Genomic DNA, 27,915 nt, shown 5'->3' with positions numbered 1-27,915 from the left:
TCATCAGCTACGCCGTTTAGTAGAAATTGCTGCGTGATGTTGCAAAGCAGGCCCCTTCCCCCTGGGCAAGGGGAGTCACAAGTGAAATGAGTGGGTGGTGTAATGTGACTTCTCTTTGAGTCTTTGTACATGATCTCATTGGCCTTAATTCTGCAGGGTAAGGACTGTGGAGATGGGGAGCAGAGTTGGTTTGAATTTATTGACAAATAAGGACACCCCTGGTGCAGTAGTTACTTAGTAATGGCTGATGCTGCTAGTCTCTTAGGAAAATACATGCATTTGGAAATTTTCCTTGGTCCCTGATGTTTTTTCTACATGCTTAGTGTAATTAGGGCTTGACCAGAGTATTTGAGTTTCGAGACTTTCTGGCAGAGTGACTGCATTTACAAATGTTAACATAATTATTACCTCCTTTCCAGATGTCACCAGTTGGAGGGAGGGCGGTGGGAGGAACATAACCTCTGCCACATCTCTGACCGCCTCCCCTGCTGAGCTGGGCAACAAGACTTCTAGCACTGGAGATGGAGCCCCCTCCTCAGCGAGTGCCAGCGATCCGAAGGAGCCGTCTCTCCGCCCAGCTCAGCCTGTCCGCAAAGGGGCTTCGCAGTTCATGGGAAATGTCTACCAACCACCTACATACCATGACATGCTACCTGCTTTTGTAAGTTGCCCTTTCCCCACAGGCGTGTAACATCCTTGCTTCTTATAATGTGTGTGGGGTTTGAAGTCAGCTGAGCTATCTGGTTTCTGGACTCTCAGCTGGTACCCAGGGCTGGCTCAGGAATCCTTCTCGTGATCTATTTTTGGTTTCCCCTGTTGTGTGTTTACCCTTTCATGCTAGGATAGTGTAGCACAACCTTGCTCAGCCCAAGGAAAAGTCGCTCCTTTCCCTCCAGATCTGGAGAGGGTAACCATTAGCACGCGGCCTGTTAGGCATCCAGATGTGAAATGTTTGTTTTCCCATTGTGCAGATGCAGCTACTGTGCTCATGTTGTAACCTAATCTGGGTAAGCCTTCCTGTGGCAAGGAGAAAAAACAGACTCTTCTGCTTTGCCTTGTTCCAGATGTGTCCACAACAGCCATCTGAGACCCCTGCATCGCTGGACCGAGGGTCTTTCCCCCTTCCTCAGCTCCGGCTTGAGCCCCGGGTACCTTTCAGACAGTACCAGATGAATGACCAGGATGGGTAAGGCTGCCATGACTGTCCCACTTGAGAGGCAGGTTCAGGGTGTGACATGAACCTTAAACTATGCAGGAATTTGGGCCGAGGATCCAGTTGCGTGGGTGAAGCTGCAGACAGCCACAGAGGAAACCTGATTTTTACTCAAAGCAGCAGTGCTTTGCTCCAGCTACAGCAGTATCTGAAATGTTGTAGGACTGTAAGCACTGTGTGTCTGCAGAGCAGGTGGATGTGAGAAGTAGTTGTGTGTGATGCTGGACTGGAAGGGTTGCAGCTCTGATCTGTAAGACCTAGGAAGTAGGTACCAGGTAGACAAGGGAAAGAACGTTGCTGGACACAGGAGAAACTTGGAGCCTTTGGTATGTAAGTGCATGGCAGAAAAGGACTGATTCACTGTTACAAACTCAGCTTTACATTCTTTTCTTTACTGTTTGCTGTTTCTAACCGTTTCTAACCATTTCTCTGCATTTCCCTGTAGAAAAGAGAACAGGCTCAGCCTGTCTCGCCCAACACGTCCAGTTCGGCAGCAAGTAGAGAGAGCACCTCGGCCCACCATTATCAATGCAGAGAACCTGAAGGGGCTGGATGAACTAGACACTGATGCAGATGATGGATGGGCAGGTAAAGTGCTTCGATTCTCTAGCTTCAGGCCACAGCTTGAGGTGAAGCGAAGTAGTTACTCCTCCCTGAAGCATGAAGTAGTCAGGCTGTTCTGGTGGCTCTGTTTCACTGCCCCAGAAGCAGAGAGTGGTCTATGTTAGCTGTGAAACTGCTGTTGGTGTAAATGATGACACAATGGATCCTTCTGATCCTTCCATCACACTGTACTCAAGGAACTGGATCTGAAGACTCCTAAAAGCTGAAAACACCAAACAGCAGGAGGATAGCAGTATGGCTGCTGGGAAGAAGTTAGTCCTGCCTTTTCAGTTGTATCGTTCAGTATCAAATTAGACACGGTCTAGCTTGGTGGCTGTCTCCTCATTTGCAGCCCCTGTTCCCAGACTGCTTGCTGCTCCTTCTCTGGGACCAGCCCAGCTGTTCAGCAGTGTGAGTCCACACTGCTTGCATCATTTCCAGTACCTGCGGTGGACATTCGGCTTTCCAAGTAGTTTATGCCAAGCCTGTGCATTCTCTGGTTTAGTGCCAGAGACGTCATAAGCTTTATCAGGGCAAGGGAGCTGGTTTTTTCTGTCTCATATATCCCTTCTCCAATCCTGTCTTTGTAGGCATTCATGATGAAGTGGATTACTCTGAGAAACTAAAGTTTAGTGAAGATGAGGAAGAGGAAGAAACTCTTAAAGATGGACTACAGAAATGGTAAGAAGTGGCTGTATTTGCACCTACACTTGTTTTGGTAAAAGTAAACAATACCAAGATCTTTTAAAAACTTGTTCTAAATATTGAGGCCTATTCCCTTTGATTCATACTGTGACTTTGCTGATTCAACTGGCCATTGTTGGAGGGGGCTTCAGGGATGTGGATAGGTCTTGAAGCTGAGTGCCAGGATGCCAGGCTTCTTTCCTCCTCCCTTTTCTGTGTCTTACCTTGATCCTACTGCACAATAGTGGTGTTAATCCGCATGCACCTTAAGAGGAGAAGCGCATTGCTTGTTCTGGTGGGTTTTTTTTTGTTTTTTTATCTCTCCTTTCTGTTAGTCAGTTGCCTTTGCCATTTGATAGGACCACAAGTGCTTTTTGAGGCAAGTAGCAAATGCGATAGCAAAGCTGTTTACATGACAGGAACAACTGGGATCCCAGAAGGCAGAGACAATTGTCCCTGAGCTCTGCAGACAGTGCAGATGTCAAACACACCTTGGAGGAAGGAAAGAATTGGAGTGACTCAGTTGGCTTGTCCCGGTCAGTCCGGAAAGTGCAGGATTCACAGCAGCCTCCGAGGAAGCTGAATGGCTGGAGCTCTGCATCTGAATACCAGGTAGGCTGAACTCATGTGAGCGGGCTTTGTGCTGCTGGATGCAATACATTGCTGTCCTTAAGAGTCCAGTTTGACATTTTATTGAAAATGGGATGCTGATGAATTTTGCAATTCTTTGTTTATATCCAGCTGGAGAGAAATCCATCTACATGGCACTCCCACTAGAGAAAGAGATTGAAGCTGGTCCAGAGCAGTGGGGTTGTCACTGAGAAAATGGAGTTATTGAAACAGATAGCAATAACTCCCCCCGATTTGTGTGCATGAGGATAGAGGGGAGGGTGTCAGGAGGGGATTTTCTCAGCATGGGATTCAAATCTCAAGATACAGGAAATGTTTGGGTCATGCTTATTGAGGAACGTTTCTCCTTTGGCAGAAGCCTATGCTGGGAAGTACTCTCAGACAGCAGTCCCTCGAGGACAAAGAAGAAAAGGTGCCACTGAGGCAGAAGTTTGTGCACTCTGAGATCTCTGAGGCTGTTGAGAGAGCCAGGAGACGACGGGAGGAGGAGGAGCGGCGAGCCAGGGAGGAGCGTCTGGCAGCCTGCGCTGCAAAGCTGAAGCAACTTGATCAGAAATGCAAACTGGCTCAGAAGAGCGGGGAGACCCAGAAGCAGGCAGAGAATGAAGACCTGAGGCCCCCAAGCACTGAGAAAAATGCTGTGCAAGAGAATGGTCACACTTTCCGTAGAGGTAGAGAAACGTTGCTTGTGTCACCTTGTAAAAACTGCTCTTTTGCTATTGTCGATCTTTTACCTGAAACGTGAGGGAGTTCCTGGGAGAGAGCATCCAGAGGGTACTTCAGTTGCATTTGAGAGATCAGCTGCTTCACATAGTCTGCAGAGTATTTTGGATTGGTGATGGAGGTTCATTTAAAAAAAAAAAAAAACCAACATTAAAACAAATGCAAACTTCTTTGGTTGCCTTCATCTGTGCTCAGTCAGCTGTGCTAGTTGTTGGAACAGGCCTCTTGATCTTCTGATGATTGGATGATCATACTAAGGAAGTGCTCATGGGCCACAGATCAGAAAATTGTTATCAGTAAGTGCTGGCAGGTTTAAGGAGTAACAGGGGAAATGGACTTTTCCCCCAGTGCTTAAGCAGAAGGTTGATGGCAGAGGGGGATCTTGGAATTTATCACTAAAACAGGATGGACAAAGCCCTCTAGAGCTGTCAAGGCAAATCAGGGAGATTGTGTGTGAGGTGCTATATATGTTTATAATAAAGTTTAGCCCCATAACACAGTCAGGACATGTCCACACCCGTACATATTGTGGTGTGGTGATGCACTCACAAGCCCTGTCATGAGCAGGCCTCTTTAAGGCTTATTTTCTTCTCTGCAGCAACTCCCGAGTTTCATGCACAGGATGTCTCTGTTGGCTATCTGGAAGAGGAGACTCCTGCCCCAGCAGCAGCAGCCCAAAGCAGCAGTGAGGAGGAGCTCAGAGAAGCTCCTTCCCCAGCACAGGAATTCAACAAATACCAGAAGTCTCTTCCCCCGCGATTCCAGAGGCAACAGCAGCAACAGCAGCAGGTAATAGGTGTGACGCTTCCACCCCTCTTCCTTTGGACCTCCACCAAACCATTGTGTTTGCTTGGATCTCAACACAATCACACTACCAACTAATCAACTGTCTTTGGGCTGGGAAGTGATAAATGGGAGTCCTACCCTGGCCATTTTCAGTACTTCTGATCATAGATGTATCCACTCTGATGGGGTAAAAGGGCTCCATGTAGGTTACATGAATTTTACGTGCACCCTGTGATGCTGGAGCTATTGTAGTTAGGGCTTTCTGTGGCTGTGGAGAGGCGTGGACAGGCCAGGTTTGTCACTTGCCTGGGAGAAAAGTAGACACTGCTGTCAGAAATGTTGACTTGTCTTGCACAGTTGTCTGGATGTCTCCTGACAATGTGAAATCTTAGGACTATGTGGTTTGTAGCAGAGCTCTGGTTTACAAATGTGGGTATGCAGGAGAAGCTGGGGATGTTCCCTTTCCTGTGTCCAGAGTTGAGAGCAGCAGTGGTGACCTTGGTACTTGCTGTAGGCTTGATCCAGTGATGTCTGTAATGCCTTTGGCTGGCCGTGAACCTGGTGAACATCCATTCTTATTCCCTGGCACAAGATGAGAGCTGCTGTTCTTCAGCACTGCTGCAGTGACAGGGAGCTGTTCAATATACGGGCCAAGGGAGAGAAAAACCTTTTGGGGATCAGCTCCTTTCATTTCACCTTGCACTTGCTGTGCCCTTACCCTGTTAGTTATGGGCAGCCATTTGCTTGTTGATGCAATCTGTGCTTAGGTTGGCAGGCAGTTGGACTCTGCTTCTGGGCTGAATCTGAGAGTTATGAAGCGGCACACTTCTCATTCCACCTCCTGCCCGTGCAGAGAGGTAGTCTTCCACATCTGCTGTCATCTTCCACCTACCAAGCTTTTTTTCTGTGAGGGTCTTTCAAATCAGTATTTTCTTTGCACCATAAATATGTTTTGTCTTAATTGTTTCATTTGTGTTTCATTGAAAATTCTCTTCTTTTCTGGGGCTCTGAGAGACCAGCCTGAACTGCTTTATGTGTTTTGCATCTTGCCCAATCTTACAGTGCTGTATATGCCATACATACTGTTCAGCTCTTCTTCCAGATGCAGTGAGCCCCCTTAGGGCAGCAGAGTCAAAGCAAGGGACAGAATATGCAGGTGTGAGATAATGCGAAGTTAATTACCATTCTCCATAGAATAACCACTTGAAATGTGGTATAATCAACGCTGCTGCAAACCTTAGTGAAGAGCTCACATTTGGCTTTTGCTTGGAAGCTCAGTAATTGCTCTTTTTTGGATGTTCCCCTGTGCTTGTTACTGGGCAGTTGACGTTTTCATGATTCAAATGTACAGCAGCAAACACTGTTAATGTTACTCTCTAAAAGAGATGCTCTTAAACTAAAAATAACTGGATGTCTTTGCTGTCATGCTAATAATACCACAGGTCATTGCTACTGGAAGAACATGAAATTTCCATTTTATTTTCTCTTATCCTCTATGTCATTAGTATATATGAAGCAGTTTGTATTTTGGCTGGCTTATATTGCTGCTTTGGTAGCAGTGGTTCCATGAAAAGAATGAAATAAAAAATAGTGTTTTTTATTTTAACGGTATCATTAGTGAAATACTCTCTCCAAGGTACTGGAGCACTAGGTAACTCAGATACAATCTTTTCATGTATCTGAGTTTCTCTCTTGCCGTAATGATGTGTCAGGTTCAGATTTAACGGTGTCTCTCTCGCTCTGCAGTAAGGAATTGGCTTTTTTAAATAAAGTTACAGTATCTGAGATTGTTGTAAGCTTAGAAGAGATGGTGGAAAGTTTGACAGATAAATAGATGTATTTCATGTTAATTGGAGCTGTTTACCTTTTGAAAGCTTTCTTCAGTAGACAAAGCTCCCTTCAAATATGGGTTCTTTTTGGACCTTTAGCAAAAGTTAAATGTCAAATCAGATTAGCATGATGACAGTCCTTGGCTAAAGGAAGGTGGATTGGCCATGTGGGAGGTGGGACACAACCTGAAGGTGTCAGTCCATCTCTGGAGAATTCACAGGAAAGAATATAAAATACTAATAGCTCTCTTAATTGAGTTTAGGTTGTTCTTATCTAATCTGTTCAGCTAACATGAGTAGAACTAATATATATGCACACTAAATAACTTATTAATTGCATTTCCTCCAAAGAGCAACGTCTTCTAAAATATTTGATTCCAATTAGGAGATTGTGTTTGACAGGAAGCTGTCCTGTACCTCATAGAAACATTGAGAAAAGGCAAGCTCCAGTCTTGAAGCTGATCCCTTGCATTTGGCTGTGTAGTATGGCCCATAGTGATATGAGATGCTGACTGCAACATAGTCTGGCTGTTTTGGGGAGCTGGAGGAGAACAGCAACTGTCATGTTACCAGTTGGTAGTGAATTGCCCTGTTGATCTGTTTTTGAGCCTCCTAACACAGGGGGAGGGACTGTGTTTTCCTATAGCTGGCCAGTTTGCAAGTCTGATTTCTGGCACTGTGACCATTCATGTCAAAAGGCCCATCATTCTTCCCTGCAGGAGCAGCTGTACAAGATGCAGCACTGGCAGCAGCAAGTCTATCCTCCCCCATCCCATTCCCATCCCCAGCGGACATTCTACCCGCCGCACCCTCAGATGCTTGGCTTTGATCCTCGCTGGATGATGATGCCCTCTTATATGGACCCTCGCATGGCCCAGAGTCGCACCCCGGTGGATTTCTACCCTTCAGCCCTTCATCCTTCAGGTAAGGCGTTTTCAGTGTTTCCTTTTGTCGTGGCTGTGTTGAGTTGGTCCATATGTGGAAAGTTGCTGTGCTTCACCCATCTTACCTCTGTCCAGGCTTTGCATCCTGGCTGGCTGTGATTGACTTATAGGGATGAGAAAGTGTCGGTCTCAATGAGAGTTCATGAAGGAACTGCCCATCCCCTGCACTGCAATGAGAGATCTCCCTTAACAGCTTTGGAGCCTTAGTGGATATAAAAGCAGATCTTGCCCCTTGGAGGATAAGGATCAGTTTGGGAGTCACTACAATCATGTGACATCTTAATAGATCCCCTTCAAGAACCGTGGTGGAGAAATCCTGTAGTTCCTGAGCTGTGTGCTCCTAGCACCTTCCTAGCTTGGTATTGATCTTCAGAGGTGTGAATATAAGTATCAGGATACATAAATAATTCCCTTGAGTTTCTGGTTTGTTTTCACACACCTCCTTGCTTCCGAGCTAGTGATGATGTGTAGCATTTTGTGCAGTTTGGGCTCTGAAAGCTGTGTCACCTTGTGTATCATTCCAGGTGTACTTCCCAGCTGTGTATTTCCTAAGCACAGACTCCCCTCTACCAGAAAGGTTTCCATGGATGCAGTCACCTGCTTCCCTGGAAGGAAAGGGATTCAGGATCCCCTGTGGATTGTTAATTCTTCTTGGCTATGAGATCGTAGTGTTAATGGTAGGTTAATGGTTAATGTTCCTCTGTTGTGACCAGGAATTATGAAGCCCATGATTCAGCAGGCCCCCATCGGTGGGAGCAGCTGTCGGTCTGAAGATCAGAACTGTCAGGCAGGGCAGGCGGAAAGGAAAACTGTTCCCTTGGACCCCATGCCAGTGTGGGGCCAGGAGAGCTACACGTCTCTGCAGAGCAAAGGGTACTCCCTGTCACATCAAAAACAGGCTGACAACATGACAGTGGAGGGGCTGCATGCCAGGTGAGTGTGGAACTCCCCTGTCCTCATGCATGCTGTGTTGGGAGGTGCTGCCATAAGCCATCTCCTACTGAAAAGCAGGTGTAGAGTTGACCCAAAAGATATCTCTGAACAGGCCAAGGTACTGATCTGGTAGCACCCTTACACTGTTGAATGTTTGTGTCATGGGGGTGCTTGCAGACTGAGCTATTCAGAGTTTTGCTATCTGATGCCAATCGAGGCTGACCAGCTTGGAGCCTGTTCAGTAGGAGAGAGGCACTTGTCACTTACATGGGCAGGTACAGAAAACAATGAGTCAAAACTTCTGATACTTTCTAGTTTGTCTCCTAATTCTTCGGGACTTTCTGAAACCAATTCCTTGTTTTCAGATCTCCACATATGTTGGAGGCTGAATCTCCTTTTATTTCTTAAGTTGTTGCCCATCATAGGAACTGCTTTCTTTATCATCCATTGATTTGACAAACCGGGCAGTACAGCCTGGGGCCACAGCAGATCTGCCCAGCATTCAGGTCTTTATAGGCTTGTTGCCTCATGATTTAGAACAAACCCCAATTTATTTATTTGTTTCCACCTCTCGTGCCCAGCCTGGGCCCTTGGGAGACATGCTGTGCTCTGCATTAGCTGACTTTCCTTTGTTGTTTGTTTTCTTCTCAGGAATGATAGTTACTCTGCTTCTCCTGGAAGGCCGGAGAGTCTGAGCACCCAACGAGATCTCTTTGAGGAGAGAGGGGAGGAGTACTTGAATGCTTTTGACAAGAAGGCCCAAGCAGACTTTGACAGCTGCCTGTCTTCTCAGAGGATAGGCCAAGATCTCTTGTTTCAGCATCAGGAGACTGTGCAGGAAACCTGTCCTGCTGGCAGCCGCCATGCAAACTTGAGGTGTTCACCCCTAGAGCCTGATTTTATCCAAGCAGAGAAGAAGCCTGAATATAATGGCTGGGATATCAGCCACCATCAGAAACCTGCGGAGACTGCAGCAGAAGTTGCTGAAGGAGTGCCCACGGATGAGCAGTCATTCAGTGCTGACCCGTGGAAGAAAGAAGGAGCTAATACCAAACAGCCCACTGAAGAGACAACAGAGTGGGCTCCTGAAAACCGTAACACCAGTGGTCAGCACCAGGAGCAAATGGGCAGGACGCGGCGATCAGGTCCAATTAAAAAACCAGTCCTGAAAGCCCTCAAAGTGGAAGAGAAAGAGAAGGAGAAGGAGATGGAGAAAGTTAAATTGGAGGGAGAGGACACCTCGTGCCTGTTGAAGGAAAAGGCAGCTGTTCAGAAAGTAGAAAATGAGTCAGATGATTCTGCAGCCTTACTGAACTCCACACGTTACCTGCTAGATGACAAAGGTTCTTCCCAAGCCAGCCTTACCCGAGAGGCTGAGAAATCCCACGAGGAAGAAGAGGAAGAAGAGGAGGAAAAGAAGCCAGAAAGAACCTGGGAGAACAAACTATCCAGAGAGGCTGGTGATCTCCCTCCCACGAAAAGAAACAACTGGATCTTCATTGATGAGGAACAAGCCTTTGGTGGGAGAGGTCAAGGCCGTGGGCGAGGGAGAGGCTTCAGAGAGTTTACTTTCAGAGGCCGAGGCACTGTTGTGAGCAGCCGAGGAGTCTATAACAACCAGCGGAGCAGCCGAGGGCGAGGGCTTCGGGAGTTCAACCAGCCAGAGGACTTCCCCAGAGGCAAGCCAAGGCGCCGGATTGCAAGCGAGACGCACAGTGAAGGGTCAGAATATGAGGAGCTCCCCAAGCGTCGCCGGCAGAGGGGCTCAGAAAACAGCAATGAAGGCTCCGTACTGGACAGGGAGGACAGTGATTTGAAAAAGGGAGACTTCAAAGAGTCTTGGAGGTCCAACAAAATTTATTCAGATGATCACAGTAGTCTGGATCCTAAGATGAGGGCTCCAAGAGCTTTTGGGAGATCACTGCCACCAAGACTGAGCAACTCTGGCTATGGGCGAAGGGGTTTCATGGGTAAGGAGCCAGCGCAGTGGCAAGGCAGGAGTGGGGGAGCAGGGTGGCAGGAGTACAGCCACACCTCTCCATCAGACACTTTTGGGAGCAGGCAGCAGTCTGACAGGGACTACATTCAGGATTCTTACAAACACGTGGATTCCTTCTCCAGCCGGGTTTTTGATGAGAGTCATCTGGATGACAAAAGGCACTTTTTCCAGGAGGATTACTCAGCAGATCAGGAGAACATAGAGAACAGGCCATTCCGGAGGCGCCGTCCCCCCCGCCAAGACAAGCCCCCACGATTCAGGCGCCTCAGGCAAGAGAGGGAATCAGTCGGTCAGTGGAACCCCGAGGAGGGAGGCCCCAACCTGCCGCCCAGCCAGTGGCCTGGAAGACCCAAGCTGACCATTGCAGAGAAGAGCAGCATCTCGGGCAGACGATCTCCTGAGCTGTCCTACCAGAACTCCTCGGATCATGCCAACGAGGAGTGGGAGACAGCATCTGAAAGCAGTGACTTCAGCGAGCGGCGGGAGAGGCGAGATGGAGTTTCAGAGAGCGAAGGCCAGCTGGAGGGTGGCCTTGGGAGTGGGAGCTTGGGAGAGAAGAGGGAGCTAGCGAAGAGGAGCTTCTCAAGCCAAAGGCCACTTGTCGACAGGCAGAGCCGCAAGGCTGAGCCAGCGGGGTTTGCAGAGCAGTCCGTCAGGACTGGTGTAGGAGCAGCTTCCAGATACGAGAGCCAGCAGAACGGGACACTGATAAAAAGCAAAAGGTAAAGTTGCCTTCTGATGTACTGATATGCAGATATTGGAGGAGTGGAGAAGGGCTGGACTGTGGGTGAGGAGCTGTTGGCTGTGTTTCTTTTCATCTAGTGCAGATGACTTCCAGCAGCGTTTAGCCAACCTTACGATATCCGAGGGTTTCGTCATTGTCTGTTTTAGAACTGGTTGATGGCTTTGCTTCCATGCTGGGAATCCAGATTTATGGAAGTTGCTGAGAAACTGTGGGCATGACATGTGCTGCTCTGCTTTACCTTAGTTTCAGGCCAGGACAGCTCTTCACTCTCTACACTGCCTCTTGCTAGAGGCATGAACAATAATGAAGGAAATCCTGGTTCTTACTCCAAACTTAGTGTATCCTTCTTCTATCATGGGTCCCCAATGGAGTATAGCAGAGCACATAAGTGAGGGTTGGGTTTTCCTGGGGTAAGTTGCTGTCAGCTGTGCAGGTTGAGCACGTGGATTGCCAGTAGTGTGGTTGTGGCATTGCCACTCTTAGCTTTGCCTGAGCAAATATTTTCTTAAACCTTAGTAGAGACCGGTGATGAATCACAAGCAGTGCTGTCTGTTCCTTGCCTGCTGGGAGGAGTTTCTTCTAAGAGTATTTTAAGACAGCTGTGATGCTAGGGGTTAAGTATTTCCTTGCAAATGTGTGGTAGGTTGAGCCTGGCTGGACACCAAGTGCCCCCCAGAGCTGCTCTATCACTCCCCTCTCAGCTGGACAGGGGAGAAAAAATGTAATGACAAGCTCGTGGGTCCAGATAAGGACAGGGAGAGATCATTCAACAATTATCATCACGGGCAAAAGACTCGACTTGAGGAAGTTAATTTATTGCCAGTCAAATCAGAGTAGGGTAATGAGAACTAAAACCAAATCTTAAAACACCTTCATGCCACCCTTCCCTTCATCCCAGGCACAACTTCACTCCTGATTTCTCTCCCTCCTTCCCCTGAGCAGCACAGGGGGACGGGAAGGGGGGTTGTGGTCAGTTCATCACATGTTGTCTCTGCTGCTCCTTCCTTCTCAGGAGGAGGACTCCTCACACGTCACTCCTCACACCCCTCCAGCATGAGGTCCCTCCCACAGGACATGGTCTTCCACAGACTTCTCCAATGTGAGTCCTGCCCACAGGCTGCAGTTCTTCAGAAACTGCTCCAGCCTGGGCCCCCTGTGGGGTCACAAGTCTAGCCAGCAAAACCTGCTCCAGCGTGGGCTCCTCTCTCTGCAGGGTCGCAGGTCCTGCCAGTAGCCTGCTCCAGCACTGGCTCCCCATGCAGTCACAGCCTCCTTTGGGCATTCCCTACTGCCCTACATCCCCTGGGCTGCAGGTGGAGATCTGTTCCAGCGTGGAGCTCCATGGGCTGCAGGGGCACAGCTGGCCTCGCTGTGGGCTTTCCCAGGGCCTGCTGGGAAACCTCTGCTCCGGCACCTGGAGCCCCTCCTTCACTGACCTTGGTGTCTGCAGAGCTGTTTCACACATTCTTACTCCTCCCTCCAACTGCAATTGCTGTCCTGTTTTGTTTTTTCCTCTTTTTTTTTTTTTCCTCCCCCTTTCTTAACTATGTTGTCTCAGAGATGCTGCCAGTGTCACTGCTGGGCTTTGGCCTTGGCCAGCAGTGAGTCCGTCTTGGAGCCAGCTGGCACTGGCTCTGTTGGACATAAGGGAAGTTTCTAGCAGCTTTTCACAGAAGCCACCCCTGCAGCCCAGCCTGCTACCAAAACCTTGCCATGTAAACCCCATACAAAGCATCTGGTGAAAAAGTCTGATGATCAACAAGATACTGGGTTAGGTGAGCCCTGGTCCTGGGCCAGTTTGACAGCTCCCTTGTTACACTTTTCCTTTAACAGGAGAAAAAGAGAGTTTTGTACGGCTGCATTGTATTGGGTTTAAAGCACTGATAAATAGGCAACTTGTTTTTTGTTTTCTGTCTTCTTGTGACCCATCTCCCCCAACTCCTGGATGTAGTAATTAATAGTAGTTTATATGGAAGTAAGGGAAATGGATGTCTGGAAAGATGCATGCAGGTAGAAAGGAAAAGTGGGGGAAGGGGGAAGCTTATTCCCCGCCCCCTTCTCCTTTAACCATACCTCTTTTGTGAGTTGAATGCTTGGGAATGGTGGTAGTCAAATAGGCAAAAAGAATTCTGGGAGAAACAAAATGGGAAAATTACTTTTTTTTTTTTCCCCTCAATGCCATCAGCCTATCCCCATCTCCTTTTGCCTCACCTGATGCTTGCTAAAAAATGTGTGTTAATTGCAAAGAGGAGCAGGGGAGCTGTTAGAGCAGTGTCATAGGAGGGTAGGAGACACTGTACAGAAGCACAGCCCTCTTGTAGGGACAAGCTAGGGTATTAGCTTTGTTGTGGGGGCAGCATGTTGGTTGACTCGTGAGTGTTGTTCTGTTTCCATCCCACTTCCTCAGTAACATCCTTGTAATGGGCTGTGTGCTCAGAACATAACGTCTGCTTCAGTTGAGCAAAGGCTGGGGAAGGCTGAGGTGCAATTAGAAAGCTGGTAAAGAAAATACAGCCCATATGTTTTCTACTTGCTACTTTTACTCACCTTCTAGTGACAAACTTAATTCCTTTCCCTCTTTTCCTTGTAGATCTCCAGAAGAAGGAGGGGGTCTTGGCAACACCAGTGGTGGGAGCAGCCACTCCATTTACAGCTTGGATAGAGCCTCCCATGTGAACTCAGAGAGTGCTGAGGGGCCGGGTAAAAAGCCAGAGAAGGAGCCCAAATCCACTGCACAAAGAGCAAGTGAGAAGGGAGAGGCCTTGTCACAGTTTGAACTGAGTTACGGAAGTGAGTGTCTTCATTCATTTGTTTCTTTGAAGGGGTAACACATTGTGGCTTACTTCAAGCCAGAGTGATTCAATCCTGTGCGATTTTTAAATATTGGGTTTGGTTGTGTTTTTTAATTTGTTGACACAAGCAGTAAAACTCTAGTACTCAATAAACTCTAGTACAATAAAACTCCCTAAATAGGGAAAACATGGAAGACAAATAAACCCAAGCTTTCAGCCAGATCTGAGAGTCTCTGTAATGCTTCTTCTAAAGAAGGTTTGGTTTTAGGGAGAATATTTCCATATTTCTATCTAACAAATTAAATTTAAATTTCAATTTAAGTTAAATTTCAAGCCCAAAATATCATATGTAGTGCAACAGAAGTTGAAAGAGCATCCAGAGTGGGGAATTTGAGTCCAAGCTCATGACGGGGAGGCAAGAAATTAGTATCTCTGAAACCGTTGACATTAGACCATGACTCAGCTTTTGCTGTTCGTAGAACTGAGGTTTTTCATCCAGAGGTGATGGGTATGTTTTCAGAAGTACCTGTGCCTGCTTTGCCCTTGCTAGTATTTGGAAAGGTGGGAGGTTTGTTTCAACTGATACTACACCTAAAGTTACCTGAGTTACCACATGGTTCACATTCCCAAACTCCTCCCAGCTGGGGTGTGCTCATCTTGAGGCAGAGGAGAGCAAAACCCTGCAGGATAAAATGACTGGTAGATGTTAACAGACTACCATGGCTTAGTTTTCAAAGTTTAGCTGCAGTATTGCTGGATGAACTTGTTTGCCTGTACCATGGATCCTATTTGGAATGCGCTCTTTGAATTATTGCAATTACAAAGCTTTATATGCATACACACATGCACTGTTTTTTTGCCTGTATATGCTTTGTTCAGGTACCATCATGGATAATCGGGTGTCAAACACGGCAGAAGAGAATGAAGTAGGTTCTATGGCAGGTGAAGGCTTCATTGAGGTTCTTACTAAAAAGCAGCGCCGTTTGCTGGAAGAGGAGCGAAGGAAGAAGGAGCAGGCTGCTCAGGTGAGGAATGGGGAGCAGAAAAAGCTTAACCTGATACATTGTTTGGACTGCAGTCAGAGGAACAGGGCCCCAAAAGGTGTTTGGATGAGCAGAAAAACATGCAGTTGGACAAAGTAGTACAAATGCTGTATTAGGCCCCAGAAACGTACTTTGTCTCTGATGGGCAGGGACCATTGGTCTGAAAAGGATGGTTAGATTTCTGACTGTTGTTGTTTTCTAGCAGAACTATTAATTGTGAGTTAAGAAGGGTTTTCTAAACTGAGCCTCATCCAAAGCAACTTGGCTCACTAAGCCAGTTGCTGGCTGTAACTGGTGAGATATTGGGCAACAGTGAGCAGTGGAGGACCTTGGCACTCTTGCTGTGTCAGCAGTGTTTTACTGTGAGAACAGGCTGTGGGTAGCTTCCTTGCCGGAGGTTTCATGTTTGTGTCTGGGCACCTGACCAGAAAGAAGCTAACAAACTGGAAGAAGTGCTGATGATTTTGTGTTCGTAATAGGATAAAAGAGTTTATTTACAAGAAAAGATTTAAGACTGCAGTGTGGATAGCCTAGTTAAGTAGGCCCCCCCCCCAAAAAAAAAACCCGAAACAACTTCATGCTGATGAAGGCAGCTTTTTTCACTGCCTTGTTAGACTGAGGGAACCTCCCAGTAACCACAGGGTCCATTAAAAAAAAAAAGGGAGAGGGGAGGGAGTCAGAACTACTTTGTATGGTTCTGTTACATGAGTACATGAGTCTAGTGCTTTTCATATTGCAGCACTTACAAATCTAGGGTCTGAACTTGCCAAGAGCAGGCTGCATTAGCGCAGTGCAGTGACAGATCTTATGTGCTGTGCCTCTTCTCTCTCAGGCACCAGCTAAGGCCCGTGTTCTTCAGTCTCGCATTCCTCCTCGATTTGCTAAAAAGCAGAACAGCTTATGCTTGGAGCAAAGTGATGTAACAGTTTCTGGAAACAGCCTGGGCACAGAGATCTGGGAGAGCAACAGCCCAGGTAAGCTTGTGTGTGTCTGTTCTGGGGTGTTTCACACAGCTGGGGAGTCCTCTGGTGCGTGCAGGAAGGACAGGGTGTCTGTGCTTAAGAGGAGGCAAACTTCTCTTGTCTGGTGCTGGAATTGGGAAGGGAGCTAGCAGACATCTGGAGTAGCATCTGTTCAAAGCTGTGCTGTTCAACCAGTCTTCTCCTGTTGTTGACCATGACAGTCTCCTGATGTACTTCTTGTGTCTTCTTGTAACATCAAAATCCTACATAGCATTTTCTAGCCTGTTGGGCTGGGTCTGCTTCAGCCATTTTCTTATTTTGCCTTCCTCTGTTTCTCATCCTCTAGCCCTGAATAGCTAGTGCCTCCTTTCTTTCTATCTCTGCTCTTTCTCCTGTTGTTTCCATGTTACCTGAGAAATGATGTCTCAGCTGAATGGGCAGCACTAGATTTCTGAGGTGGTGAAAATATCCTAACTCATGTCTAGAAATGGAAAGTTAGTAATGTAACATGGGCAGTGTACAAGGTGTGCTCACAACTGTGTTTCAAGCAGCTGAACCCTGCCCTCTGTTCTCTTCCAGCTCTTTCTGTTCAGTCTCCTGGCAGTGATTCCTGGAGCAAGCCTGTAAATACCTTTAATGGTACTGAATCTGGCACCACTGAGGTAAGTGGCACTTAATGAGCCATTCAGGTTTGTGTGTATAAAATATTAACGTAGGTGGCTTATGCTTTTCATTGCTCCATCTGTGCTTAGTGACTCTCAGCTCTGCTTGTGCAATTTTAAACTCTCTCTTTGCAGTTCTAATTTGAGCTTGATGCTGCTCAAATCTTGACCTAGAGGGCCAAGCGCTGCTTGGTGTTACATGTGGGTATAAATCTGGAGCAACTGTCTGGTAGACCTATTCCAGGGTTATGCTCCTAACTGGATGCAGGGTGTAGTCAAGGCTGGTGGAATCCCATAGGTCATGTTTGTGTGCCTCATGCCTGTGAGCGGTGTGTAGCTGTAGCCTTAATGCAGGGAGGGCAGAGGAGGTTCCTGAATGCTTCACCTCTGGAGACTGGAGTTCAAATCTGGTTTGGGCCACAAGTGACGTGAGTTTGTCAGTCTCAGCCTAGTTGCTGTGTGGGACACTTTTTCCTTATTCTAAAGCCATAGTCCGGTTGGTGCATTGGTTAACCTGTCTCACGGTTGTGTAGAGCTGTAGCAGCAGCCAAGGGATGCTGCAGGTCAGGCCCAACTGCGGTTAACCAAGAATGTGATTTGAAAAGGGGACATGGTCTCGCTGTTTTCTGGGATTATTTTTCCTCCTTTGTGGAGCTGGGTCGGAGTCTGGGGCTTTAACACATTTCGTGCTTTGCATAGCAGGGTTTTAAAGGCAGCCAGGGGGATAGTGGCATTGACTTGAGCGCAGAGTCTCGGGAATCCTCCGCTACCTCCTCTCAGCGCAGTTCTCCATATGGCACCCTGAAACCAGAGGAGATGAATGGGGCTGGCCTGGTGGACCCAAAGCCTGACTGCCAGAAGGAGCAAGTGCAGAAGCAATCTGATAAAAAGGTAATCTGGATTTGCAGCCAAGCCAGAGCACATAGTGAGAGACCTTGTGAAGTGGTTGTGTTGTTCTTGATGGCATTTTTAAGGCTTGAGATTGGGTTGTTCAGTCTTTGTGTCTCAGCCTCTCTGCTTTCCTGTTAAGGATTCAGATCAAGGCTCAGGACAGAACAAGGAACACAAGCCTGGACCAATCGGCAACGAACGCTCCCTGAAAAACAGAAAGGGTTCGGAGGGAACGGAACGGCTGGAAGGGAATATTCCCCCTGTTAACGGGGTGGAAATTCACGTGGATTCTGTACTTCCTGTGCCACCCATTGAATTTGGAGTAAATCCTAAAGTGAGGATTGAATTTAATTTTATCTTCTTGGTGATTTGAGCTTGTTGAGATATGAAAGGTGGTTTGAGGCAGAAGGATTATTTAGAGAAAGCTTGCAGCTGTAGAGTTGGCCTTAAACTTCATTACTGACACAAACCAGGTACTCAAGATGTCTTGGCAAACACGTAATATCCTCTTGGAAATACCGTCCCAAGAACCAGCTGGGGTGGTAAAGAGGTGAGGGACAAAATTACGGCCATCTAAGCCTTTGTGTGCCCCTGGGGGTTGCCTGCTGCTGAGTGCTGAGAGGTGTCTTTTTGTTCTCTTCCAGCAAGGCTTACTGGAGGACAATCTTTAGTTTTACTTTCTAGTGTCATGATTCAGGCTAAAGTCATTAACCATGAGAAGCAGACGAGTGACCCTTGCACCTGGATTTGAATTTTGTGTGTCTTGCTTTTTTCAGGATTCTGACTTCAGCTTGCCACCTGGTTCTGCTTCTGGCACCGCAGCTAACCCTGTCACCAAATTGCAGGATGCCTTGGCCAGTAATGTAAGTACTTTTTTTTTTTTTTTTTGGCATTGATTCATTGAGATACTCTTTAGTTAAACCTCAGATGCCTCCAAAGAGAGCAAGCATATTTCTTTGCAATTGACTTCACACTTAATGCTTAGGCAGCACACATGGCTAAAATCCATAATGGAAATGGGCATCCTCAAGGTACCTTAATAAAATGAGCATCACTAGCTCAGAAGTGATACAGGGAGCAACTCCATTATCACTGTGACCTGTCTAAAGCAAGAGGCCTTGCAGATCTCTTGAGATCACCAGTCTTCTCCCCTGAGACACAAAAAAGTGCTGGTGATGGACATGATGCAGATAGTGGTAGTTTTAGGCCCAGACTGCCAGCTTCCTCAGAAGGTCTTGTGCCACAGCAAGGCAGAGAACTGTAACTTGTTAGTCAGGCCCTTTTGGAGGTTTCCTAGCTTATTCCAGCCATCTGGGTATATCATTATTATTTTATATGAAAGAGCATGCTCAAAGCCCAGCTTGTAGCTCAGCTGTGGACAGCAATGTGAGAAACTCACAAAGCTTCTTTTGAAATGTCTTCAAGTTTGTAGGCTGTTTGATTTTTGGACATTTGCCTTAAAGGTTTCTTTTCAGAAGTGCTCTTTCAGAAACGGGTTTTGTCTGAAGTATAGGTAGATTCTTCTGCAAGAAGTAATTGGATCAAATGGATGTTTAAGTGGAAGCTGGTATAACTCAACACAGAGGGTGTCATTGCATATAACCAAAGCTGTATGTATTCCAATGGCAGAATGGATCATGGTTGAATGTGGTACTTAACTGCTGCAGGACCACTGAGGACTGAATTGTTTGAGGTGTAGATACTAGAGCTGCCAGCTGAGGCTCTTGGTAGCTCATGACATTCTCGTAAGACTTTCAAAGTACTCACCATTTACGAATCTCCCCTTAGGCAGGGTTAACGCAGTCCATTCCCATTCTGCGAAGAGATCATCATCTCCAGCGGTGCATTGGCCTGAACCCAATGTCCTTCCCCACTGCAGACCTCACTCTTAAGGTAAGGAAGCTGACGTGTGTTTGTCCTAGGTGTGGATACCATGGCCAGAGTAGTGAGGATGGAGAGCATTTTGTTAGGTACTGCTAAATCTTTAATTAGTTTCTGTAAAAGTTGTGCATATATGCTATGGGTGGAAGGGAGTGTGTTTCAATAGTCCTGGAAGTTGAAGTCCTTGCCAATTGTAGAACAAGTACAACAGAGCTTTCCTATTTCAGTAGCTGGGTAAGATGGCTGGTCAGGGATCCTGGGTGCTTGATGGTTTGAAGAAGAAAAAAAACCACAAACCAACCCCCAAAAAACCTCAACCCAAACCCAACAAACACAAAAATCCCCCAAAATCAGACATAGTAACAACAACAACAAAATCCAGAATAAACCAAAACAAAAAAACACTACCACCCCAAACCCAAAAAGCTCAGCAAAATACCAAGGGGGATTGAGTGTTTGTGAAGGATGCTTGCCCATTGGAAATTGGTGTGAAACCCCTTGACCTGAGACCTGCCAGCATTCCACTATGACTAGGCTAGACTTGAATTTGAACTAATAGGTTGTAGATGAGCAACTCTAGGCTTCAGTATTATCCTCCCCATTTGAACTGTCTGTAGTTACTGTCCTTCATTTCCATAGATGGAGTCTGCTCGTAAAGCTTGGGAAAACTCTCCTAATTTACCAGAACAGAACTCCCCAGGAGGTGCAGGCTCAGGCATCCAGCCTCCTTCCAGTGTTGGAGCTTCCAATGGTGTCAGCTACAGCTCTTTTGGTGGAGTTTCTATGCCTCCTATGCCTGTGGCGTCCGTAGCACCTTCTGCATCTATTCCAGGTACCTGCAAACTGCGGCAGCAGAATTTGCATTGAGTGGTTGGTATCTAGGAATCATCCTCTGATTCTAGTAGATGAGAGCATGGTGAGAAGAGCTTCCATATAAAGTAACCGGCTGGCTGGTATTTAACAGATTCTTCACAGCAATTCAGTCAAGACAGAAAGAGGGACCGTCTCCCCACTTTGAAGAGTGTTACTTGAGGGTGACTGGTATAAACTTAGCACAAGGATGACTTTCCCTGTGTAGTGGCAAGTCTGTGATGTCTCAATAGATCCTGCTTACCCTTCACTGAGCGCTCAGTAGAATAGAAGGGAAGTGAAGAAACCTATGGCTGAGAGACCAACAGTCCCAATATCAACATCAACCATTTGTCTGCTCATTTTGGTATTTTAAGTCACAGGTTCAGAGCACCTTCTGCTCTTTGTACATTACAACAACTTGATTACAGTTTGCAGAACTCTAGGAGGTGGGATGGTGTTGCTGTCCTTGAGTTGGAGGAAAAGCTTAAGCTCAGTATGTTAGATAGTGTGTATAACTAGGGAGAGCATCTGGAAAAAGGAAACTTACTTGGATTCTCTGACTCCTGGGTCCCAAAGGATGACTTGTGCCTGCGTTATCCTTCTCATTCCTCAATTCAGGAATGGAGTGGAATGTCCTGGACAGAAGTGATAGCGAGTGGACTCTTACTAGCTTCCACTTGGAAACTGATTGTTCCAAGTCGGGTGATTTCCTTCCCCATCCACCTTAATTTTGCTTGCAAATCCCATGGTCCAGAACTGCGCAGAACCGCAGGAGTGGCACAGCACTTTCTAATTGGTGCCACCCTTGGGGTGAATAAGGCTTTTAGATCTCGTGTGAAGGTCTCAAACGCTGTGTTTGCTCTTTTCTGTCCCTCCTAGCTGCAAAGATGAGATGATTGCAGAGCATGTGTGTGGCATTTGGGAACAGTTTGGAGTGCAGTTCACAAATTCCTGAACTGCTAGTGTCTCTGACTTTTTTGTGGGGGTAGGAAACTTGGATTTATGTTTAGCCTCTTACAGAAAGGGATGATTAATTCTCAGCAAGCCTGCTCCTGTAAGTGGGCTGCTGGCTTTGGTCTGTGGCCTTACGAGCTTTACAGGATCTTCTGGATGGGTACTGTGTTTTGTGTTGACTTGCTGAGCTGGTTGCTGAGAGGTAGGAAACGGTCTTGAGCTGCAGGTCTCTGCAGTGTACTGTGCCTGTATCTCCCTTGTACCTTGAATTTACAGCCTCCCTTCTCTGACGTTTAGGTAACCATATTCCACCCCTGTATCTGGATGGCCATGTGTTTGCAAGTCAGCCTCGCCTGGTCCCTCAGACAATACCTCAGCAGCAAAGCTACCAACAGGTAAGGGAGAAATACAACCAACCAGTCGGTTCTCAAGAAGTCTTCAGGGAGGCATTTAAGAAATGAGGAATTGTTTATGACAGCGCAGAGGAGCTTAGATGTGGCTCCCTTTATGTTTCTTGAATGTTTCTTCCCAGTGGGTGTCACAGGTTAGTAAAAATGTAGAGACGGAACTGATGGGGCTTTTTCCCTTTTGTACTTTGGACTGGGTTTAACTGAAGCAGATCCTGAAGCATCTGTGTGAGGTAAAGTGACTTTCAGTTAATTCACAGCTGGCCAATACTGATGAGCGATTTCACTAGCCTTAGTAAAAAGGGTGTTGATGGGGTTGGAGAGAGTCCCTTCAAGGTGCAGGCAAGTGAGAGCTGGGATTGTCAGTGCCTGTTCTCTGTGTGGAGCACATTGGTCCCCTTGTGTGCATTAAATGCCTCTTGCAGGCATCATTCTTCCCTCTTGGCTGCCTATGCAGTATCTTCCCCTGCCAGTGTGCTGCTGTTCTGTAGGATGATGCAGGGTCTGGGTAAAGGTGCAGTGTAGGTAATTGTTATGGCAGATTGACTCATGGAGGAAACTGATGGATTTTTTTAATGGCCTAGGAGAGTTTCTGGCTCCTATTGTACCTCTCAGTCAACTTAATTTTTTCTGCAGGCTGCTGCTGCTCAACAAATTCCCATTTCCCTCCACACATCCTTACAGGCCCAAGCTCAGCTTGGGCTGAGGGGTGGTCTGCCAGTTTCCCAGTCCCAGGAGATGTACAGCTCCATACAGCCCTTCAGGTAATGGCTTCCGTTTTTTTATTTCCTTGTGGCTTGATCTCTTATGTTCCTGATGGCTATTTATTGACACTTCACGCTCATCTTCCACCCTTGTTGATGTGCTGTTTCTTTCCCCTAATATCACTGCTGGGGTGGAGAGCAAGGATATTGGGGCACATAAGGCGCTCTGTAACATGTCTCTTTGTAGGACAATGGCAAAGACCATCCTTGGAAAGTTACTTGGTTGTACTGCTTACCTTGCCAAAGGGGGAGGCAAATCTTGGGAAAGATGCAGAAAGAGGAGGTTTGTGGGCTGGCAAGCAGACTTACTAGTAAGAAACCCAGAACTTACAGCTTACTGTATTTGGTTTACTACTGGAGAGAAGACAGAGACAGTTGGATCAGAGCTGAGTACCTGGGCAGTGAAAGTAAATAACTCTATTAGGTACAAACTGACAAGAGCAGAATAAATGCCTGCACTTTGGAGAAAAAATTGTAAGATTCAAGTTAGAAAATCAAACACAAAGCAACAGTACTTGGCTACAGGAACAGCTTACTAGAATGGAAAGATTGAGATACCTGCTTCAGAGTTGGGCTGGCTCTGGAAATCATACTCTGTACCCCCTTTCCTGCATGAGAGGAGACTGAATGATCAGAATAGGCTTCAAAAACCTAGACACTGAGGTTTGGAGAGAAAAAACCCAAACAAACCCAAACAAAACTTTTTTTTGCTAGAGCTATTTGAATCTTTAAGTTCTGATTCTTTTCTGCTTTGAAAAACTGCTGCAGACTTTTGGTAACCTGAATCTTCCCTTACTACTAATTGAGCGCTTATTGTGCAGGATACTGAAACGTAAGCTTTAGATGGGACACAGTGTCATTCTGTTGAATATTCCTGCAACACAAGGACATGGTTGTAAGGGCTTAAAAGTGGAAGTAAAAAAAAAAAAAGGTAAATAAAATGGAAAGTGGCATCACAGCTTATTTCTAAACTGTTAATTTAGTAGAGTCTGAGAACCAATTGCAGGCCAGATATGGCCTGGAAGGGGGGTTGTATAGTCTCCAAAGGTTTTCTGTGTAATGACTTGAGCATATTTTTCTTCTCCAGGTCTCAGGTGTATATGCACCCCAGTCTGTCTCAGCCCAGCACCATGGTCCTGACAGGAGGCACTGCTCTGAAGCCTCCGTATTCCGCCTTCCCAGGCATGCAGCCTTTGGAGGTGGTGAAAACCCAGTCTGGGTCCCCCTATCAGCCCATGAATGGAAGCCAGACACTGGTTTATGAAGGCCAGATAAACCAGGCGGCTGGTATGGGAGCCTCCCAGATGATGGACTCCCAGCTTACACAGGTTAGGAGCAGGGCTTGCAAGCCACTCCCTTGTACAGGCTTTTTCACAGCCGCTTGTTTCTGGGACTGGGTTGAAACTAGTATTTGTGCTGAGTCATGTGTTTGTGTTAGCTAAGCTCTTTGCAAAGAGGCAAAAGATCTCCCTGAGAGACTCTGTTCTGTGAACCATTGTTTCAAACATGCAGCACCTTATTTAATGAGATTCTTGCTAATTACTTGTCTGTCCCTGCTGAGATGTCATTTTGTAACTTGGAAGTCCTCACCCTCAATATAGTTTCATGCAGATCAAACCTTGCAGTGCTTCATGCATAGGAGGCCATGATGCAATAGTTGTCCTAAAAGAACCTCTTCTGAGAGCCAAATCCAAATTGTCTCCAGATTTAACTCTGCTTCCAGGGTAACTAGGGCCTTTTATTAAAAGCTCATGTTACATTTATTTTATGCAACATGTTGAAATTTGGGGTTTTTTGTTTAAAGAGGGATTTTTATGTTGTGGTGACATAAAGAGTTAATCCTGAAAGTAACTTAGCTGAGGGAAATACAGAGAATACTGGCAAATATTTGAAGAAATGCTTTATCCATCATAAGCTAGTGACTTGGTCTCTTTCGCCAGCCTTAGATTATTATTTATTTATTACAAAGCGTTGTCATAGAACCTCCCAAATCCAGCAGTTGTGAGAACTGCCAGATGAATCAGAGGCAACAGGAGGCTCTTGAGTCCTGAGCTGAATTTTTTTTTTTTTCATTACTCTTAATTATTACCATCATCAGTTTGAAGCTCGCTGCAGAACATAGAGTTGAGGTCACCATCACGTTCTCTAGAGGTCCAGTCCTCAAAATCCTTTGGCATGAAAGTGTAGCAGATTTTCTAGTTTGGGCATCAAAGCTGCAAACAAAATGCCTGACACTGAGCTGTCTGACACTGCCATTATGTCAAGAGAAAATACACCCACGTAGCGACATGAGGAAGACTGAAAAACTGGGTGAAGGTTCTAGGCAAGGAGGAAAGCCCTGTTGTCTGAGTGCAGTTATGTTAAATTGATGCCATGTTATAAAGCCCAGCTGATGAGGTGTTGGCAGCACTACCAGAATGTGCATTTCAGTGTGAAAGTCCCTCTGTTACATTGATTTGCATTTATTCTGTGCCAGATTGTACTGTGTGTGAACTTCCTTCTAGCAATGCTGTGCTTCCAGGGTATTGGGAGACAGCATGTCAAACACAAGACTTAACTGCCATTAAGTTAACTACATATCCTTATCACACAGCTAACAATGCCTGTGCCTGGCTCCCAGCTTCCTCTGCCCCGCTACGGCTCTGGCCAGCAGCCCCTGATTCTACCACAGTCCATCCAGCTTCCTCAGGGGCAAAACCTGCCTGTAGGAGCTCCCCGAAGAATCCTCCCTCCTGGATCCCAGCCTTCTGTTCTTGCTACCAGCAGGGAGGTAAGGATTAACTCCTGCGTGCTCATCTTGGCATTCATTAACCCCTCCTGCATTGAAGTTTTGCTCCTTGATCTTGCTTGTTAAAGGGGAGACTGGCTTGTTTGGGTTCCTTAAATATCAAAGCCAAGGATTGGTGTTAAAATGAAGGAGCCCTTTTCCCCTCATCTTCAAAGCACAGGCCAGCAGTTTTTCAGGTTTTGCTGCTGGTCATCATTCTGTTTCCAGGGAGCCACATCCTGCCTTGATCCAGTTTGGAGTCTCCAGTTTTATTACATGTTTACACAGGTTTCCCCAGAGTGCTTGAGGGGTGGTGAGCTCCAGACACAGTTGGAATACTGCCCAGATATTTCACAGTGTTGTGAAGCTTGTCCATTTGAGTAGGTATATTAATGTCATGTCTGGTTTGATGGATTCGTATCATAAGTTTGTCTATCACAGGGGAGAGAGAGCACAGCAGTTAACTTCCAGGTTCTGCATTTTGCTTGTGCTGCTGGCTTGTTGGTTTAAATACAAGCAGATTATTTCACTTACAAGCCTCATTTTCTTCACCTGAAAAATGTTTCTTCTTTTAATGGGCACAATGGGTAAAAGGGCTAAGATTTGGCTTAAGTGTTCATATGAAGTAATAAGTGATTTGTGAATGCAAAGGTGATACTACCACTCATTTTCCTCTGTAGTCCTCCCAAATGGAAATGAAGGGGTTTCATTTCTCCGATGGTAAACAGAATATGTCCTCCGGAGGGTCTGTGCCATCACCACATACATACAGGTAAAATGTTTACAGAACTTAGCCTCTGTAGTCAGAATGGGGAAGAAGTAGTATTCCTATTTGCAGTGATATGGTGCATGGATCATCCCTGTGCAAGATTTACTTGGGTTTTCACATGTAGAATGTGTTTACCGTAGTCCAAATACTTCTGTCAAAATGCATTTCATTTTTGGGTGTGGGACTGTGTGTGTCTGACTTGGCCTTTTGTGCTTATGGGAAGTGCATAAAGGTATATGTTTACTGGATCTTAAAGATGAATTGGAATTGGTGTGTGCTTTTGTGTGTTCCTTGTTAAGGTAGAAAATTTGAGGATCACTGAATAAACGTTTCAGTTTCCAGCATGGTCCTCTCAAGATGAGAGGTGCTCATGTCTAGACATACCAAACGTTCAGGTTATTGAGCTGTTTGGCACATGCAGTTACTTCATTTTTTTTCTCTCCTAACCAATCCACGTGTTGTCTTTTGCGCTGGGGAGCTTGCTGACCTGCACAGCACAGACTCGTGCCCGGTGTACTGCTGCTTTCTGCTGTCTTTTTTTCTTTCACACATGAATAAGGTTCTCATTCCATTGTAGAATTTACTCCATGAATATTATCGACTCTTCGATTTCCAGGCCTAGCTCTGCCAGCCCAAGCGGGAAGCCATCTGGACCAGCAGTTAGTATGGGCTCTGTGCAAGGACACTATGTACAGCAGGTAGTGTACATCAGTACTTCGTTCGACCCAACAGTATCTGCTCTTCTGTATACTGTCACGCTTGTACTTTGGACTTGAGGAGTGATAGAAAGGCCTGTCACTATATGTGGGAGCTGTTATTTTCCCTGCAAGGAGAGTGGGTGGGTGTTAAAGAGTCCAAGAGTAATGCTGTGTGGTTTGAAAGTCAGGAGAGATTACAGGATTACCTGTTTTACAGTGTCCATGTTATTGGTTATTGAGTTTTATGGGTTATTTGCATTGCCAGACATGTGTGACACTTTGAGATCCTTATGTGTGAGGTGTTTCAGGACAGCAAAGTGTGACAGAATAGAAGTCATACCTGATTTTTGGACCAAATTTGATGTCTTGCATGAATGATGGTCACAGTTTTGGGGTTTTTTTATATCTGCATAGAGGTCTCTGTGCTAGCTAATGCTTTTGTTTTGTATGTCAACAGGCAAAGCAGCGGGCGGATGAAAATAAAGCCAATCTGGGAGCAGTAAAGCTGCAAGAAACAGCCTCCACAAACCAGATGAAGCCAGTGCGCACAGGAGCGATCAAACCTCAGGCAGTCAAAGTGGAGGAAAGCAAGGCCTAGGAGCACTTCTGATGCCCAGCTGGTCCTGCTGCCTGGGAGGCACTGCAGCTTAGACTGGACCCCACTGGATCTCCTGAAAATCTCGCCAGATCTACTCCCCGCCCCACAATGACTGACTACAGTGACATCACCCAAGCCCCTCTCCCAACAAAGCAGTTTGAAACGGTGGATATGACATTGACCTGCTTGCTTTAAAACAAACCAACCATGTGACTTCTAAGTGGCTTGAGCCTTTTTTTTTTCTTTTTTTCCCCTGCCATCCCCTATCCACAGGTAGCTGTGATCGTTCACTTGGCAAAGCCCATCCTTCTCCTTCCCTGCTTCTGTCTCAGCAGAGTGGCAACTGGGGGAGAAGGGTTAGTTTGAGGTTTTTCATTTTAAAGGCAGCTGAGGTTTTTACAAAAAAGCTATATCTTTGTTTATAGCAGAACTTTTATATGTTCTTTCATTTCCCCATCTTTCTGCTTTCCTCATTCCTTCCAGAAAAGAATTCCCGTCAGCTAAAATTACGTTCTGACAAAACTCTGCTTAGTTTTATATACAGTTCTGTGCTATGTTGAGAATTATTACTTCTCTAAATTGAGTGAATTTGGGTATATTTCCATGATGATTTAGCCTTTCAGATTATTTGATTTAAAAAAACAGGACAGTTACGGCATTCATTAATTTTTCAGTATTTTTGTTTTAAGCTAGAAGCAGTGCTTGCATTAGAAGTAAAATGTGTACTAAAGGTATATGGTAGATCAGTGCATTAATCTTGAAACTTGCACCACTTGTAGCTTTGGG

General features: G+C 46.1%; 1 protein-coding gene across 1 annotated transcript in view; it reads left to right on the top strand.

Annotated features, from left to right (window-relative positions):
- The window catches only part of PRRC2B (proline-rich coiled-coil 2B), a 33,571-nt gene extending 5,920 nt beyond the window's left edge, over window positions 1–27,651 (top strand). Inside the window, exons 6-31 of the mRNA XM_010286426.1 lie at window positions 420–661; window positions 1,065–1,186; window positions 1,659–1,801; window positions 2,407–2,497; window positions 2,920–3,112; window positions 3,486–3,801; window positions 4,452–4,642; window positions 7,188–7,392; window positions 8,126–8,345; window positions 8,997–11,066; window positions 13,680–13,879; window positions 14,761–14,906; window positions 15,757–15,898; window positions 16,466–16,548; window positions 17,248–17,439; window positions 17,579–17,773; window positions 18,216–18,302; window positions 19,228–19,332; window positions 19,960–20,152; window positions 21,424–21,521; window positions 22,170–22,297; window positions 23,385–23,625; window positions 24,891–25,067; window positions 25,745–25,836; window positions 26,450–26,531; window positions 26,989–27,651. Coding sequence (XP_010284728.1) covers window positions 420–661; window positions 1,065–1,186; window positions 1,659–1,801; window positions 2,407–2,497; window positions 2,920–3,112; window positions 3,486–3,801; window positions 4,452–4,642; window positions 7,188–7,392; window positions 8,126–8,345; window positions 8,997–11,066; window positions 13,680–13,879; window positions 14,761–14,906; window positions 15,757–15,898; window positions 16,466–16,548; window positions 17,248–17,439; window positions 17,579–17,773; window positions 18,216–18,302; window positions 19,228–19,332; window positions 19,960–20,152; window positions 21,424–21,521; window positions 22,170–22,297; window positions 23,385–23,625; window positions 24,891–25,067; window positions 25,745–25,836; window positions 26,450–26,531; window positions 26,989–27,129 — 6,095 coding nt within the window. The 3' untranslated portion in view covers window positions 27,130–27,651. The remainder of the gene's footprint in view (window positions 1–419; window positions 662–1,064; window positions 1,187–1,658; window positions 1,802–2,406; window positions 2,498–2,919; window positions 3,113–3,485; window positions 3,802–4,451; window positions 4,643–7,187; window positions 7,393–8,125; window positions 8,346–8,996; window positions 11,067–13,679; window positions 13,880–14,760; window positions 14,907–15,756; window positions 15,899–16,465; window positions 16,549–17,247; window positions 17,440–17,578; window positions 17,774–18,215; window positions 18,303–19,227; window positions 19,333–19,959; window positions 20,153–21,423; window positions 21,522–22,169; window positions 22,298–23,384; window positions 23,626–24,890; window positions 25,068–25,744; window positions 25,837–26,449; window positions 26,532–26,988) is intronic.
- The last annotated feature ends 264 nt before the right edge of the window (window positions 27,652–27,915 follow it).

This window comes from Phaethon lepturus, unplaced genomic scaffold (genome assembly GCF_000687285.1).
Source record: "Phaethon lepturus isolate BGI_N335 unplaced genomic scaffold, ASM68728v1 scaffold19264, whole genome shotgun sequence".
Taxonomy (NCBI): Eukaryota; Metazoa; Chordata; class Aves; order Phaethontiformes; family Phaethontidae; genus Phaethon; species Phaethon lepturus.
Note: the sequence above shows the minus strand (reverse complement) of the source record. Positions and strands in the feature narration are given on the sequence as shown.